The 15,862-nt window shown below is 35.4% G+C and overlaps 1 protein-coding gene across 3 annotated transcripts in view; it reads left to right on the plus strand.

Moving 5' to 3' along the window:
* The window catches only part of SLIT2 (slit guidance ligand 2), a gene marked incomplete at both ends in the record, with an annotated part of 384,978 nt that overhangs the window by 335,398 nt on the left and 33,718 nt on the right, over positions 1-15,862 (plus strand). For 2 of the 3 annotated variants that reach the window (XM_079697610.1, XM_079697611.1), the window contains 3 exons: positions 5,575-5,699; positions 5,834-5,931; positions 7,266-7,405. In XM_079697610.1, the coding sequence (XP_079553736.1) occupies positions 5,575-5,699; positions 5,834-5,931; positions 7,266-7,405 (363 nt within the window). Of the gene's footprint in view, positions 1-5,574; positions 5,700-5,833; positions 5,932-7,265; positions 7,406-11,592; positions 11,620-15,862 lie in introns of all 3 variants that reach the window. The other variant, XM_079697609.1, reaches the window with a different exon arrangement.

Here is a 15,862-nt window from a genome sequence, read left to right on the forward strand (position 1 = left end):
ACATGTGCTTCTTGTAAATTTTGGAGATTAATCCTTTGTCAGTTGCTTCATTTGCAAATATTTTCTCCCATTCTGAGGGTTGTCTTTTTGTCTTGTTTATGATTTCCTTTGCTGTGCAAAAGCTTTTAAGTTTCATTAGGTCCCATTTGCTTATTTTTGTTTTTATTTCCATTTCTCTAGGAGATGGGTCCAAAAGGATCTTGCTGTGATTTATGTCATAGAGTGTTCTGCCTATGTTTTCCTCTAAGAGTTTAATAGTGTCTGGCCTTACATTTAGGTATTTCATCCATTTTGAGTTTATTTTTGTGTGTAGTGTTAGGAGTGTTCTAATTTCATTCTTTTACATGTAGCTGTCCCATTTTCCCAGCACCACTTCCTGAAGAGGCTGTCTTTTCTCCATTCTATATTCTTACCTCCTTTATCAAAGATAAGGTGACCATAGGAGTGTGGGTTTATCTCTGGGATTTCTATCCTGTTCCACTGATCTATATTTCTGTTTTTGTGTCAGTACCATACTGTCTTGATTACTGTAGTTTTGTAATATACCCTGAAGTCAGGGAGCCTGATTCCTCTAGCTCCATTTTTCTTTCTCAAGATTGCTTTGGCTATTTGGGTCTTTGTGTTTCCATGCATATTGTGAAATTTTTTGTTCTAGTTCTGTGAAAAATGCCATTGGTAGTTTGATCAGGATTGCACTGAATCTGTAAATTGCTTTGAATAGTAGTCATTCTCACAATGTTGATTCTTCCAATCCAAGAGCATGGTATATCTCTCCATCTACTTGTATTATCTTTAACTTCTTTCATCAGTGTCTTATCATTTTCTGCATACAGGTCTTTTCTCTCCTTAGGTAGGTTTATTCCTAGGTATCTTATTCTTTTCGTGGCAATGGTAAATGGGAGTGTTCCCTTAATTTCTCTTTCAGATATTTCATCATTAGTGTATAGGAAAGCAAGAGATTTCTGTACATTAATGTTGTATCCTGCTACTTTATCAAATTCATTTATAAGCTCTAGTAGTTTTCTGGTAGTATCTTTAGGATTCTCTACGTATAGTATCATGCCATCTGCAAACAGTGACAGTTTTACTTCTTTTCCGATTTGGATTCCTTTTATTTCTTTTTCTTCTCTGATTGCTGTGGCTAAAACTTCCAAAACTATGTTGAATAAGAGTGGTGAGAGTGGACAACCTTGTCTTGTTCCTGATCTTAGAGGAAATGGTTTCAGTTTTTCACCATTGAGAATGATGTTGGCTGTGGGTTTGTCATATATGGCCTTTATTATGTTGAGGTAAGTTCCCTCTATGCCTACTTTCTGGAGGGTTTTTATCATAAATGGGTGTTGAATATGTCGAAAGCTTTTTCTGCATCTATTGAGATGATCATATGGTTTTTCTCCTTCAGTTGGTTAATATGGTGTATCACATTGATTGATTTGCGTAGATTGAAGAATCCTTGCATTCCTGGGATAAACCCCACTTGATCATGGTGTATGATCCTTTTAATGTGCTGTTGGATTCTGTTTGCTAGTATTTTGTTGAGGATTTTTGCATCAGTGTTAATCAGTGATATTGGCCTGTAGTTTTCTTTCATTGTGACATCCTTGCCTGGTTTTGGTATCAAGGTGATGGTGGCCTCGTAGAATGAGTTTGGGAGTGCTCCTCCCTCTGCTATATTTTGGAAGAGTTTGAGAAGGGTAGGTGTTAGCTCTTGTCTAAATGTTTGATAGAATTTGCCTGTGAAGCCATCTGGTCCTGGGCTTTTGTTTGTTGGAAGATTTTTAATCGCAGTTTCAATTTCAGTGCTTGTGATTGGTCTGTTTATATTTTCTATTTCTTCCTGGTTGAGTCTCACAAGGTTGTGTTTTTCTAAGAATTTGTCCATTTCTTCCAGGTTGTCCATTATATTGGCATATAGTTGCTTGCAGTAATCTCTCATGATCCTTTGTATCTCTGCAGTGTCAGTTATTACTTCTCCTTTTTCATTTGTAACTCTATTGATTTGACTTTTCTCCCTTTTTTTCTTGATGGGTCTGGCTAATGGTTTATCAATTTTGTTTATCTTCTCAAAGAAACAGTGTTTAATTTTATTGATCTTTACTATCATTTCCTTCATTTCTTTTTCATTTATTTCTGATCTGATCTTTATGATTTCTTTCCTTCTGCTAACTCTGGGGTTTTTTTGTTCTTCTTTCTCTAATTGCTTTAGGGGTAAGGTTAGGTTGTTTATTTGAGATGTTTCTTGTTTCTTGAGGTAGGATTGTATTGCTATAAACTTCCCTCTTAGAACTGCTTTTGCTGCATCCCACAGGTTTTGGGTTGTTGTGTTTTCATTGTCATTTGTTACTAGGTATTTTTTGATTTCCTCTTTGATTTCTTCAATGATCTCTTGGTTATTTAGTAGTGTATTGTTTAGCCTCCATGTGTTTGTATTTTTTACAGATTTTTTTCCTGTAATTGATATCTAGTCTCATAGCATTGTGGTCAGAACAGATACTTGATACGATTTCAATTTTCTTAAATTTACCAAGGCTTGATTTGTGACCCAAGATATGATCTATCCTGGAGAATGTTCCATAAGCACTTGAGAAGAAAGTGTATTCTGTTGTTTTTGGATGGAATGTCCTATAAATATCAATTAAATTTATCTGGTCTATTGTGTCATTTAAAGCTTGTGTTTCCTTATTTATTTTCATTTTGGATGATCTGTGCATTGGTGTAAGTGAGGTGTTAAAGTCCCCCACTATTTTTGTGTTACTGTAGATTTCCTGTTTTATAACTATTAGCATTTGCCTTAAGGATTGAGGTGTTCCTATGTTGGGTGCATGTATATTTACAATTGTTATATCTTCTTCTTGGATTGATCCCTTGATCATTATGTAGTGTCCTTCTTTGTCTCTTGTAATAGTCTTTATTTTAAAGTCTATTTTGTCTGATATGAGAATTGCTACTTCAGCTTCTTTTGATTTCCATTTGCATGGAATATCTTTTTCTATCCCCTCACTTTCAGTCTGTATGTGTCCCTAGGTCTGAAGTGGGTGTCTTGTAGACAGCCTGTATATGGGTCTTGTTTTTTTATCCATTGATCCAGTCTATGTCTTTTTGTTGGAGCATTTAATCCATTTACATTGAAGGTAGTTATCAATATGTATGTTCCTATTACCATTTTCTTAATTGTTTTGGGTTTGTTATTGTAGGTCTTTTCTTTCTCTTCTCTTTCCTGTCTAGAGAAGTTCCTTTAGCATTTGTTGTAAAGCTGTTTTGGTGGTGCTGAATTCTATTAACTTTTGCTCGTCTGTAAAGGTTTTAATTTCTCCATTGAATCTGAATGAGAGCCTTGCTGGTATAGAGTAATCTTGATTGTAGGTTTTTCCCCTTCATCACTTTAAATATGTCCTGCCATACTCTTCTGGTTTGCAGAGTTTCTGCTGAAAGGTCAGCTGTTAACCTTATGTGGATTCCCTTGTATGTTATTTGTTGCTTTTCCCTTGCTGCTTTTAATATTTTTTCTTTGTGTTTAATTTTTATTAGTTTGATTAATATGTGTCTTCATGTGTTTCTCCTTGGATTTATCCTGTACAGGACTCTCTGCTCTTCCTGAACTTGATTGAGTATTTCCTTTCCCATATTAGGGAAATTTTTAAGTATAATCTCTTCAAATATTTTCTCAGTCCCTTTCTTTTTCTCTTCTTCTTCTGGGACCCCTATAATTCGAATGTTGGTGTATTTAATGTTGTCCCAGATGTCTCTGAGACTGTCCTCAATTATTTTCATTCTTTTTTCTTTATTCTCCTCTGTGGTAGTTATATCCCCTATTTTATCTTCCAGGTCAGTTTTCTGTTCTTCTGCCTCAGTTATTCTGCCATTGATTCCTTCTAGAGAATTTTTAATTTCATTTATTGTGTTGTTCATCATTGTTTGTTTGCCCTTTCGTTCTTCTCAGTCCTTGTTAAATGTTTCTTGCATTTTTTCCTTCTATTTCCAACATTTTGGACCATCTTTAGTATCATTACTCTGAATTCTTTTTCAGGTAGACTGCCTATTTCCCCTTCATTTGTTTGGTCTGGTGGGTTTTAACCTTGCTCTTTCATCTGCTGTGTGTTTCTCTATCTTCTTATTTTGCTTAACTTGCTGTGTTTGGGGTCTCCTTTTTGCAGGGTGCAGATTCGTAGTTCCCATTGTTTTTGGTGTCTTCCCCCCAGTGGCTAAGGTTGGTTCAGTGGGTTGTGTAGGCTTCCTGGTGGAGGGGACTATTGCCTGTTTTCTGGTGGATGAGTCTGGATCTTGTCTTTCTGGTGGGCAGGACTGTGTCCGGTGGTGTGTTTTGTGGTGTCTGTGACATTATTATTTTAGGCAGCCTCTCTGGTAATGGGTGGGGTTGTGTCCCTGTCTTGCTAGTTGTTTGGCATGCGGTGTCCAGCACTGTAGCTTGCTGGTCATTGAGTGGAACTGGGTCTTTCCATTGAGATGGAGATCTCTGGGAGAGCTTTTGCCATTTGATATTACATGGAGCCGGGAGGTCTCTGGTGGACCAGTGTCCTGAACTTGGCTCTCCCACCTCAGAGGCATAAGGCTGACACCCGCCCAGAGCACCAAAACCCTGTCAGCCACATGGCTCAGAAGATAAGGGAGAAAAAATGATGGATGGATGGTGGATGGATGAATGGAAGAAGGAAGGAAGGAGGGAAGGAAGGAAGGAAGGAAGGAAGGAAATAGTTATTAAAATAAAAAATGAAGAAATTGTTAAAAATAAAAGAAATTAAAAATAATAAAAGAAAGAAAGGAAGAAGAGAGCAACCAAACCAAATAACAAATCCACCAATGGTAACAAGCTCTATACAGTATACTAAAAAAAAAAAAATGGACAGACAGAACACTAGGACAAATGGTAAAAGCAAATCTATACAGACTTAATCACACAAAGAAGCATACACATACACACTCACAAAAAGTAAAAAGGAAGAAAATATATATATCTTTTGGGAAGTCTGTGGTCTTCTGCCAGCGTTCAGTAGGTTTTGTAGGAGTTGTTCCACATGTAGATGTATTTCTGATGTATTTGTGAGGAGGAAGGTGAGCTCCACGTCTTACTCCTCCACCATCTTGAAGGTCTCCTGAATTTGTACTTATTCAAAACCTTGCCCACCCATCCCCCAGTGCACACACCCACAGTCCTCTTTGGGATCCATGGCTTTCCATACCAGCCGCCCGAGTTAATTTGCAGACACTGGCCATGGAAAGCATCCACATAAGCTAGTCAGCTAATGAAGGGACTGACCCTTTGATGCTGGCATCACTAATGTCAGATCTTAACTACCTAAGCTCACAGCTCAGAGCCCTACTGTGACATCAGAGAGTTTCACTATTAACTCCCAATGAGACGGCATCCTGTTGCGTTCTTAAAGATAATTATGATGATGCTGATTTCTGGTTTTGTCATGGAAGAGAAACACATATAGATATGTGACCAATAATAATTTTATACAAAATTTACTGTTATATTAATGGATTGAAATAATTTTAAGTGAACTGAAAACAGAAAGCATCCACTTCTTATATTTTTCAATCAATTTTTAGGTCCTGTAGATGTCAATATTCTAGCTAAATGTAATCCCTGCTTATCAAATCCATGTAAAAATGATGGCACCTGTAACAATGATCCAGTTGACTTTTATCGCTGCACCTGTCCATATGGTTTCAAGGTAAGTAGAAGCTGTCGTGGGAACCAAGATCTGAAAACATAGCTTTCCTTGGTGGGTCTTTATTATTCTGTTGTGCTTTCTCTATGTGCTGAGGACTACTTTATTTACACTCAACTTGACCATTCCTTGTCCAGGGGCAGGACTGTGATGTTCCAATTCATGCATGCATCAGTAACCCATGTAAACATGGAGGAACTTGCCACTTAAAAGAAGGAGAAAAAGATGGCTTCTGGTAGGTCATTGGTCTGTGATCTTCTGTGTCTGACGTATTGGAGCAAGAATAAGCAAAGATTCATTTTTCCTTTTTAAATCCAAGGGCTTTATTTTAAAAAGAATACCAGAAATTCTGTTCATAAGGAAGCAAAGATGCAATTTCCTTTTTAAATCCAAGGGCTTTATTTTAAAAAGAATACCAGAAATTCTGTTCATAAGGAAAATATGTATTAGTCCTTTGTAGAGATATTTCAATATAAAAACAAATTGAGACATTACAGTGTTCTCAGCTCAGGATGCTACAAAGACAAGCAATTTAAAAACACTCTCATGCGTACATTGGAACTAATTAAGTCAGATTAGGTCAAGACAAATTAGTGGCTCTGTTAAGCTAATTAATAGTCAAATAGTCCCCTACTGCAATGCATATATCCATCTGTTGTTTTGCATGTTGCTTTAACAGACTGTGTGTAATGATAAGATGTAGGTCCCACTGAAACAGAAAAGTAATGACTCACTTCCAAGCCACAATATGTGTAGACAAACATCTGTGAACATTTTTAATCGGGAATTATTTAATCATACAGTACAGTTACTTCAGATCTACTTCATGAATCATGAAACAGAGTTCTTATAATGAAAACTAATAACTTCGCATAAGAATGCTAATCTACTACTAAAGCTTGTTAGAAATACCACTTTTTATAATACATATACTTCATTTCTGCATTCTGTTATGAAGTTGTATCTTTTTCATCAAGCCTTTACTGAAAGATTATTCTGATGCATAGCAAAATGAAAGGTACAATGTATTATGCCAGTGAAAAATTGTATTTGTTGAGAGTTAAAGAGAATATTCATATTTTATAATTGCAAGGAAGATAAAGTTTTATTTTCAGATTTCTTTTTTGCTTTGAGACATCAAGAACATTACACATAGGTTAGTAAGTGTAATTTTTAAAAAATCAGAATCATTCCTCCTCATTTATGGACAAAGAAGCATGAATTATTTTATTAGAACACAGCTAGAGATTAAGATATCTAGGGCTGTAGAGTAAACTTTTCTCATTTTTTAGACCTGCAAATGTATTGGATTTATTGACTTATAGGACCATGGAGCCATTTGCCATCTTGCAGCCAGCATAAATTTTCTTTCTCAAATTGTTTCTGATTTGGGGGATATTACCTTAAATTGATGCTTACAACGTGTCATTTAAAAGCATTTTAAAAATCAATTTCTTGTCATTAAAAGCTCTGTAATTGATGAGTGTATTTAGTTTTTTTCAATATTTAGACCATATGGTTTGGAAATATAGGAAGCTGTCTTTTGTCTTTTCTTCCCCTGGCGTTCAGGTGTATTTGTGCTGATGGGTTTGAAGGAGAAAATTGTGAAATCAATGTTGATGACTGTGAAGATAATGACTGTGAAAATAACTCTACATGCGTTGATGGAATTAATAACTACACGTGCCTTTGCCCATCTGAGTACACAGGTAGGAAGACTAGGAAATGCTATTCCATCAATCTGTGTATCTGTTTGAAAGCCCCACTGGCACTATGCTGCATGTGTTTAGTAGACCATTGTATTATTCAATAACTGATAGGTGTTTGGGAAATTAGGTGTAATGTAATAACAGACGGAGTTAAAGATGGTTTCAGCCAACCAAATAAAAGTCCTGGGGAGCTCAGTTAGAACATAAGCATCCATCATAAAGTAATACTTTCCAGCACAAAGGAAGTTATCATACTGAAGCTTTTAGTCCCACAACTGAATGACATTTTCATGCAAAGCACTTTTCCTGTGCAGACCAACTGACCGAAACATATGTGAAAAGGGAGCATTTCTTTACATAGGCAAAAAATAACCAAGCATTTGAGATCCTTTGTGTCCATACTTGTTTATTCATCAGTGAGTGTTTGCATGTAGCAACTCATGTCCTTCAAAATAGATCGCATTAGGAAGATATTGATCACTTTGGATAATCTTATCAGACCATTCTCCCCCCACCCCACCTTTTTTTTTCTATCTTGATACAAAATGTCAGGAATAAAGGTGGTAACTCTCATGAGACTATCCAAACTGCTAAACTTCTGCCCTGGATAAACCAATTTGCTATAAAGTCAACACCAAGTTTACAACTTATTATGTCAGAATATCTATTTTGATCGATTTTTGTGGCTATGAATAAGAAACCTCATAGTTACATTCTTAATAAACCATTTAGTTTTAAAATTGGTAGAGAAAAGGAGAATGTTCCATATTTTATTTGTAAGAAAAAATGGAGAAGTAGATTCTGTCACTCTATTCAAAGTTACCATTTTCATTTGGCTGGCTATTTTTCATTAACTGTATTTATTTCCATATACATAGTTAAGAATATCAGAGGGTAAAATAGCTACTTGGATGACTGAGGTTAACATCTCTAGATATGAAAAATGGAAGCACATCTGTATGATTAATTTTCCCAGGGATTTGTTAGAAAAGCGCTGAAATTTAAGCTTTTATGGAATACTCAAACTTTGCATTTTAAGAGGGACTTTCTTGATGGGAAGATGCTAAATAGAATAATGAGTTTTTATTTTGATATCCCGGGTCTGTTTGAGAGATTCTGCAGCTGCCTTTTCTATGGTATGATCTTTTTATTCACACCAGTGCAGTGCCTGATGCCATATGAAGTAATATACTAAGTTTACAGTAGAAATTTTAACATGTATCAACAGTTACTCTATTATATATATATAGCACTTGGACTCCTTAGTGGCCAGAATTTGAATTCTTTGTTATTTTGCATTAATTAAGGATAACAAGTATGTCTAATATGCACCCATTCTAACATAGCTAGGAAGAGTTTAGGTGTCACGTAGCTTTGACATTCACATGAGTTTTACTTGTGTCACACCTCAGATACATGCCATTAGCCTGAGTGCACAGATTCTCGAGCCCTTGGAGCTACCCCGAGAATCTGAGTTTTTCTGGATGGGCTAATTTAGACTTACACAAGCAGCCCAATGCTTGTACCAAAATCTGTAGCTAGTACCTTCTTAGAGATAGTTCTCTATCCTGTAATTGTTCTGATCATTATAGGAAGAATTTAATTCACTTAATGTCAGAGACCTCTTTAAACTAACCTACTCTGACCAGGACAAATTGGATCCCAGTATTTCCAGCACAGTTTGGTTAGCCAATGTGTTCCTGAGCACAGAAACCAGGAATTTTTCTATATCCCCTTACCAATGAAAACCTAGACCTGATGGCACTGCTGTATTCAGATTCTTAATACCTTTTCCATGATAATTTATATAAAGTGGCAGTCTCTACTGAGTTGGTTTGGTTGGGTCCGCCTTTGGCTTTAGATTTGCTCTACTTTATTCCTTATCCATTTCTTTGAGTCTTTGTTTTACCTTCTCTCCCTTTGTTTTCCAAGCTCCCTTCCTACACCTGATCTTCTTAAACACATGTTTTCTGCATCCTAAAGTGATTCAGTTTAGTGCAACTTCCTCTGAAAAGTATTATGAAGCTTCATTTCCCTGTGTCAGATCTCTTTCTTTGAAACACATCCAAAAAACTCCAAAGCTTATTAGCACAACCACTTTAGAGCCAAATTGTGACATCTATAAAAGCTATCATGTGGGAACCTGCCATGACTATTTGTCAAGAGCCATTTGGTGCTCAACAAGAACTGAGACTCTTCTGGTTTTTTCAGTCATATCTATTGCAGGTATCAGTTTGCCTTAATTCGGGCTAAGGATAAACATTGCACTCTATAGAAAGTTCATAGCATACAAAACATGAAGATACTATCACTATAACTTTGGTTTGGGTTTTGTGGGAATGAAGAGTTTTGTAAATTGGCATTAGAGCAGATACCTAAATCAGACATATTTGTAAATCATCTATTAGCTGTAGCATTTTTGTCCATATGTGAAATGAGATCATTTACAAAATATCAAACAACCATCTGCAGATTTTGAAATCAGTGGCACATAAATGGCCTTTAATTATAGGAAGGTATAAATTGTACTCCAGAGCTTTATATCCTGCTTCATCCAAGTCTGCAGTTAGGGAGGCATTTTCTTATATCATGGCTGTATTGTTTTTGATTTAAGTTTGGAATCTGATTAATGAGCATGAGATCTTGGAACAGAACCCCTACTGTGCTCAGGGAATATAATAATGTTGTCATTGCTTAAAAATCATTCAAGTTACAAGTTGCTTTTCTGTTTGGAGATTTTTTTTTTACTCTATCTCTGAGGCATTCAGTGAGAAAATGAATTCTTTAGTAGGAACAAATAAGACTTCATAGGAAAATCGTGTAAATTACTATGGTGAAAGTTTTTACATTTGGCACCCATGTTAAGAATCAGAATGGATATGATATGTTAACAGAGAAAATTCAAATATCTGAAAGCAGTCTGACAGAGAGGTCATGATATGACGGGCAGGCTGTAAAACATGGCTACATGTGTTCAAAATAAAATGAACCACTGTTGGGAAATTTATTAAATTTATTTAAGCCCATGTAACCAGAACTTCACAGTAAATAGTTATTGATTTATTATAGGACAAAATTCTGTCCTTTCCTGCTGCAGGGATTGACAACATAAATTTTAAGGGTTAGTATTGTTTTTCTGTTATGTAACCATTACTATCCCCTCCCCACCGAAAGCATCCAAACTGTTATTTTCTACCTAATTCAATCCATCATCTGTCCTATGTATAACATATGACTGTTGATTGCTAGTATTCTTCAGACAAGATTAATTTTTGAGAAGTTTAATTCACTATGATTCTAAATTAAAATCACTACGCTAAGGATTAATAAGACACTGAAATTGCTAAACAAATAATTTAAAAATTCACTCCAGGGTTTTAATAGTAGCTTGAGAGATTGTGTTTTTGGTGATGGTTGGTCATTCTTTTAAAATCAATATTATATCCTTTTTAAAAATAGGCATTTCTTGAAAGTAAAGTTTTAAAAAATTCCTCAAATTGCACTAGCCCAAAACTTATAAAAGTGAACATTGTAAGTATGGCACCCCTGCGATGTTGAAAAACTTGACACCTTTTCTTAAGCTCTGGTATGAATTCAGGTATTGCACTGAAAAATGTGGTTTTGAATGTTTCCTAAGAGCCAGAACCCTGGATCTGCTGTGTCAAGACTATGTTTCTTAATTAACCCTCTTCTCACAGGACCACATACAAAGATGATACAAAATTGATCACATTTTAATCATGGGGTATTGCTTAATGGGATGGCATACATTCAGTAAATGAAAGTTTCCATACAAGTTGGGTGTGTAAAGGCTTAGAATGTATTTTGCGGAAAAAAATTCAGAACATTTTAATTTTTCCATTTTGTACCATTATCTCTTTGTTTTCCAAATCTCCAATGCCCACACACAAACCATTATGTACACATCTTACAAAGTAAAGTCGCCTGTTGTTAAATCACCGGTTTAGCCACAGATCTCTTGCTGCCTGTGATGGCGTCTGCCTTTTACCTCATTTTCTCCTTGTTTGTGCGTTTGGCCCGGCTGTAGGTAAGAAATCTAAGCCTTGCTTCAGTTTGCTCTCTCACCCTGGGCTTCTCTGTTGTTAATGCTGTGCTTTGGCTTCCTGTGCTCCGCTGTGTACTGCAATGTAAAACGTCTTTTGTCTCTTCTGTCTTTGTGCTGCCAGCTGCTAATCTGAATGAGGTGGAAAAAGGTTAGTTGCCTTTTAAGTCTATTATTTTATTTTAGTTTCCCTCTTTCTTTCAGAGCTACATAGATTTCATGGTGTGGACATGGTAAAAGGAATGTTGACAAAAATGAAATCTGAGATCAATATGTCAAATCAGTCATTCAGATCCTTGATATGTAGATAGCTATGCCAAATAGTATAAAGAGGGTATCTGAAATGCACTTTACCAATTTCTGGAAGACTGTGAAAGAAATTCTCTGAGTGGGCAGAAGAAGTGGCTAAAAATAAAGACAAATGCTTTCTAGTTTCTACTTGTCTGTATGCTTTTCCTTTTTTAAAGATATCCCAAACATGTATTATTTTTATCATGAAAAACGTAAGTCATTTAATACAGTACATAGGCTGTAGCTAGAAAAAATTTTAAATAGTGAGAATTTTCCCATAATTTTAAATTAATATCTTTAGTCATTTGAAACATGAAAAATATTAAAAGATATATACATTTATTAAAACATTTTATAAAATAAAAATTCAAAGCCCAAGAGGTTGATTTATAAAATGACATTGTCAAGCTCATAGAATGTCATGAGTACTAGGCAGTGTATTTAAAGCATAAAAAGAGCCATATCTAATCATTGACACTTTACGGTCTGCATGGCTTTCCAAATACATCAAAGCCCAGGAAAGGAAGTCCTGTAGTGCTCAGGGTGATCAGCATGTCTGGGGAATCATCATGAAATCTTTGTTAAATTTTTATCTCAAAGATTCAGAATTATACCTAATAACATTGTATTTTCACTCAGCTTACCAAGAGTCTTTAAGTGCCAAGTACAGGCACAGCATCCTAAAAGTGTGCTTGTCTTGACAGTTCCAGTTGTATGTAAGGCATTAGCAGTATGATTATAGGGCTAACATGGACTATATTGTATAGCAGCTCTGTCTCCTCTTGCTAAGGACTTCATTTTTTTTTTTCTGTTGCATTGTTCAGATGATTTACTGTGTTTAGTCACTTACTATGTGCAGAGTTAAGTTAAAAAACATGAAAAAAAATTTGTTTCCTATTTGGGAATGTAAAAAATATAGCCTGTACATTCTCTGTGGATTAATTCATCCAATACCATCCTTGGTAAAATGTCATCTTTTCTTTTTTACAAGTACTAAAACAATTGGTGGTCTGGGGCAGAGATGTCTAAGGTCCGAGTCTATCTCAGAAAACACAATGGCAATTATTCTGTCACAGGAAAGTGTCCTTAAATAGTTATATATACTCTCGGGAGCAAGCTTGGCAGTATGATATTGTTTTACATCACCACATGTTTTCATGTGTTGACTAAATCTCATGCTTATCTTTATAAAAGATGTCTCTTATTTTCAATAATCTGCTGCTGACTGAATTTGCTTTAAAAAGCAGTCAAACCATTTTCTATTATTTGAATCCAAAACATAACTAGAAATGAAATTTCAACTTCTTTACAGTACCCAGCGTAATTTTCTTAAATAAAAAGAAACTCTGTTATTAGCTGACATATTGTTAATTTAAAAAGAACTCTGTAGATATGAGCAATAAGGACTTGAGCAATACCTTGTATAAAACAGTGACAAAGTACTTACCCAAGGATACATACCTTGTAAATAGGGGTCTAGATGCAAACCAGTGTCTAACTGGCCCCAAGGCCTGCACTGTAATTTGGAGGCCTTCCCCTGGAACCAGTCCCTTCTTATTTGCTGCCATCTTCCAGACTTGGCATGTTTTCACATCCACAGTGGCTCTGACTAATCTTTTGTGCCAAATAAGCTTTTCTTCTGCTGTCTCTTCAGCTGGCTATAAGTAATTGACCCTTAGGTGTATTTGAAAAGAAAACAAAATTCAGGTGCAGACAGGCAATCTACTTTATCTACACATGAAAAAAAGAAAGTGCCTAATCAGTGTCTGTACAATTAATTAATTAATTCCCCTGATGACTAGGCTACCTTCCATCACATAGGGCAGGTGGGATACTGATGAATTTATGAAGTTAATGGGAAAAGCTAAAATTTCTCATCTTGGAACTAAAATTTATCAACTGTGGGGCCTGTCACAGTCTACTGACATCTGTCCCACCTCATTTAGATGTTTGAGAATAACATGGAAGAATGTATAAGAAAACACTTGAAAATGTTAGATGTCTATACTCCAGAAGTATCAAGGGCTGCCAGAGAGGACAAATTTAAGTTTTGGATCATTTAGTTCCAACCATCATCACTACAGTGACATGGTGTAGATGGTTTGATGCCATTCCTAATGATGGAAGAATTCTTACGGAATTTTGATAAAGAAAATTCTACCTAAAGTAAGTTATATGTGTGAAGGAACTTCCTCCCCACCATGGTCTTCAGTCTTTTTTCAGTAAAAAGACAGTTTTACTGTCTTTTTAAAAATTATTATTTTGTCATTTTATTTGCCATGCTCACTTCCAATGGAAAGGCTTTATTCGAGAATAAGTCTTTGGTTCTCTTTACCCTCTTACTCTACATTGAAGTGTAAGGAAATACTGAAGAACTCTTGAATTGGGCTGTTTTTTTTAGGTTTTTTGTATATTTTTGGATTGTCATGATCTCTTAATAACAGTGACACCTTCTGTCATTAATTGTGCCTCAAGCTGTGTAAGGTCTTTTTTGTCAAAGTCAATATAGCTGCACTCATACTTGCAGTCTTTTTTAACTAGAGAGAGGACTTTGGCAGCCTAATTATATTTTGTGGTTTGCACTCATGTTCCAACCTTTCAAAGCCTTCTTAAATGCATTTGAATCTCAGAAAACATTTTAAAGATCCTATTTGCTCTTTAGTTAATAGGCAGGGCCCATTGAGTTCAGAACAACCATTTAGCTTAACCAAGGCTTATTCAATCTAATTTGGATTTATTTATTTTGAAATGAAGTTAAATATTTTTGTAGTTTCAGTAGCTGTTGGAATTGGCTACATTATTTAGCCATAATGTTCCAATGAGGAAGTACTGAAAAACACTTCCTTTTTTGTTTATTTATTTGGAGAGGTAAGTTTTTCCATTTTAAAAATTCAAAAGATATTTATTGAGAAAATACCTTATTCAGAATACTGTGCTCAGAATTGAAAGTGATATGAAAATACATAAAACATTACCCTTGTCTACCAGGCAGACTCTTTGGTTTGGTTCTTCATTGCAAGTTCAGATTAGGTCAGTTATTTCAGCAGTACAAAGCCATCACTTCTCATATTCCAAGAAAGTTAACAGCAAAGTATAGCTACTTGTCTAGTTTTTAAATAAAGAGAAAGAATTGTTTCTGAACACAAAGACTAATCAAACTTTCAGGCAAGCAAGCGTTATGGAGCAACCCATTTCACGTCATTTAGAACAAAAGTGAGAATATAAAATGATTTTCTTTTCTGAAACATCAATATCCACATTTATAGCATGTTTCCTTGAGCCTTCCTGTTTTGAATTATGATAAACTTTATCTCATGAGGTTATACTTTGGCTTTGTCCGCTTATGCTTGTGTCCCATTTTGCACACCCTTTGCACCAAGAGGACATTTATCAGTGGCTAATATATCTTCAAAAATTAATGGCTCCTCAAGATCAAGTCCCTATATTTCTCTACTAACAATTGGATTTAATTAAGCTTAGAGAAGTGGGTATTATCGGGATAGTGTATTGATCATATTATGAAACAATTAACTATTGCTAATTGATAGAACAAGTTTCAGGATAATAAACACAAATAAGAAAGCATCAGATTATTATGAAAAGGAACCTTTAGGAAGAGTTAGGTCTTTTATAAAAATAAGCAGAAACACACTGTTCATAAGTAATCCTTTACTTACTGATGAAATAAAGTCAATTATTACTATCACTACTGATAAGGATACTAAATATTCAGATTGGAGACTGGGCATCTGCTCACGTTGATGTGCTCTGGTGTCTGGGATTATAATGTGGAGCAGAGTAGGCAACAAATAGCACTAGCCTGGTTCAGCAAAAGAGGAGAAAACAGAAATATTTTTCCTTCAGGTCCAATTCAGTTAACCTGTTCTGGAATGACTCCCATAATCCCATCAGCTGTGTCCACCCTCTAATACAGTTCATCCATCTCCCTGCTACATTGCAAGGTCTGTGAGAGGAAACAGAATGCTATTCTTTACATGAATAAAGAACAAATGGGAAATGTACAATTTTTTTTAGGAATTGTATGGAATTTTTCAAATTATGTAATGAGAAACATTCAGGTCCATTTATCTTAATCTTTCTCA

The sequence above is a fragment of the Hyperoodon ampullatus genome (assembly GCF_949752795.1).
Source record: "Hyperoodon ampullatus genome assembly, chromosome: 1".
In the NCBI taxonomy this organism is placed as follows: domain Eukaryota; kingdom Metazoa; phylum Chordata; class Mammalia; order Artiodactyla; family Ziphiidae; genus Hyperoodon; species Hyperoodon ampullatus.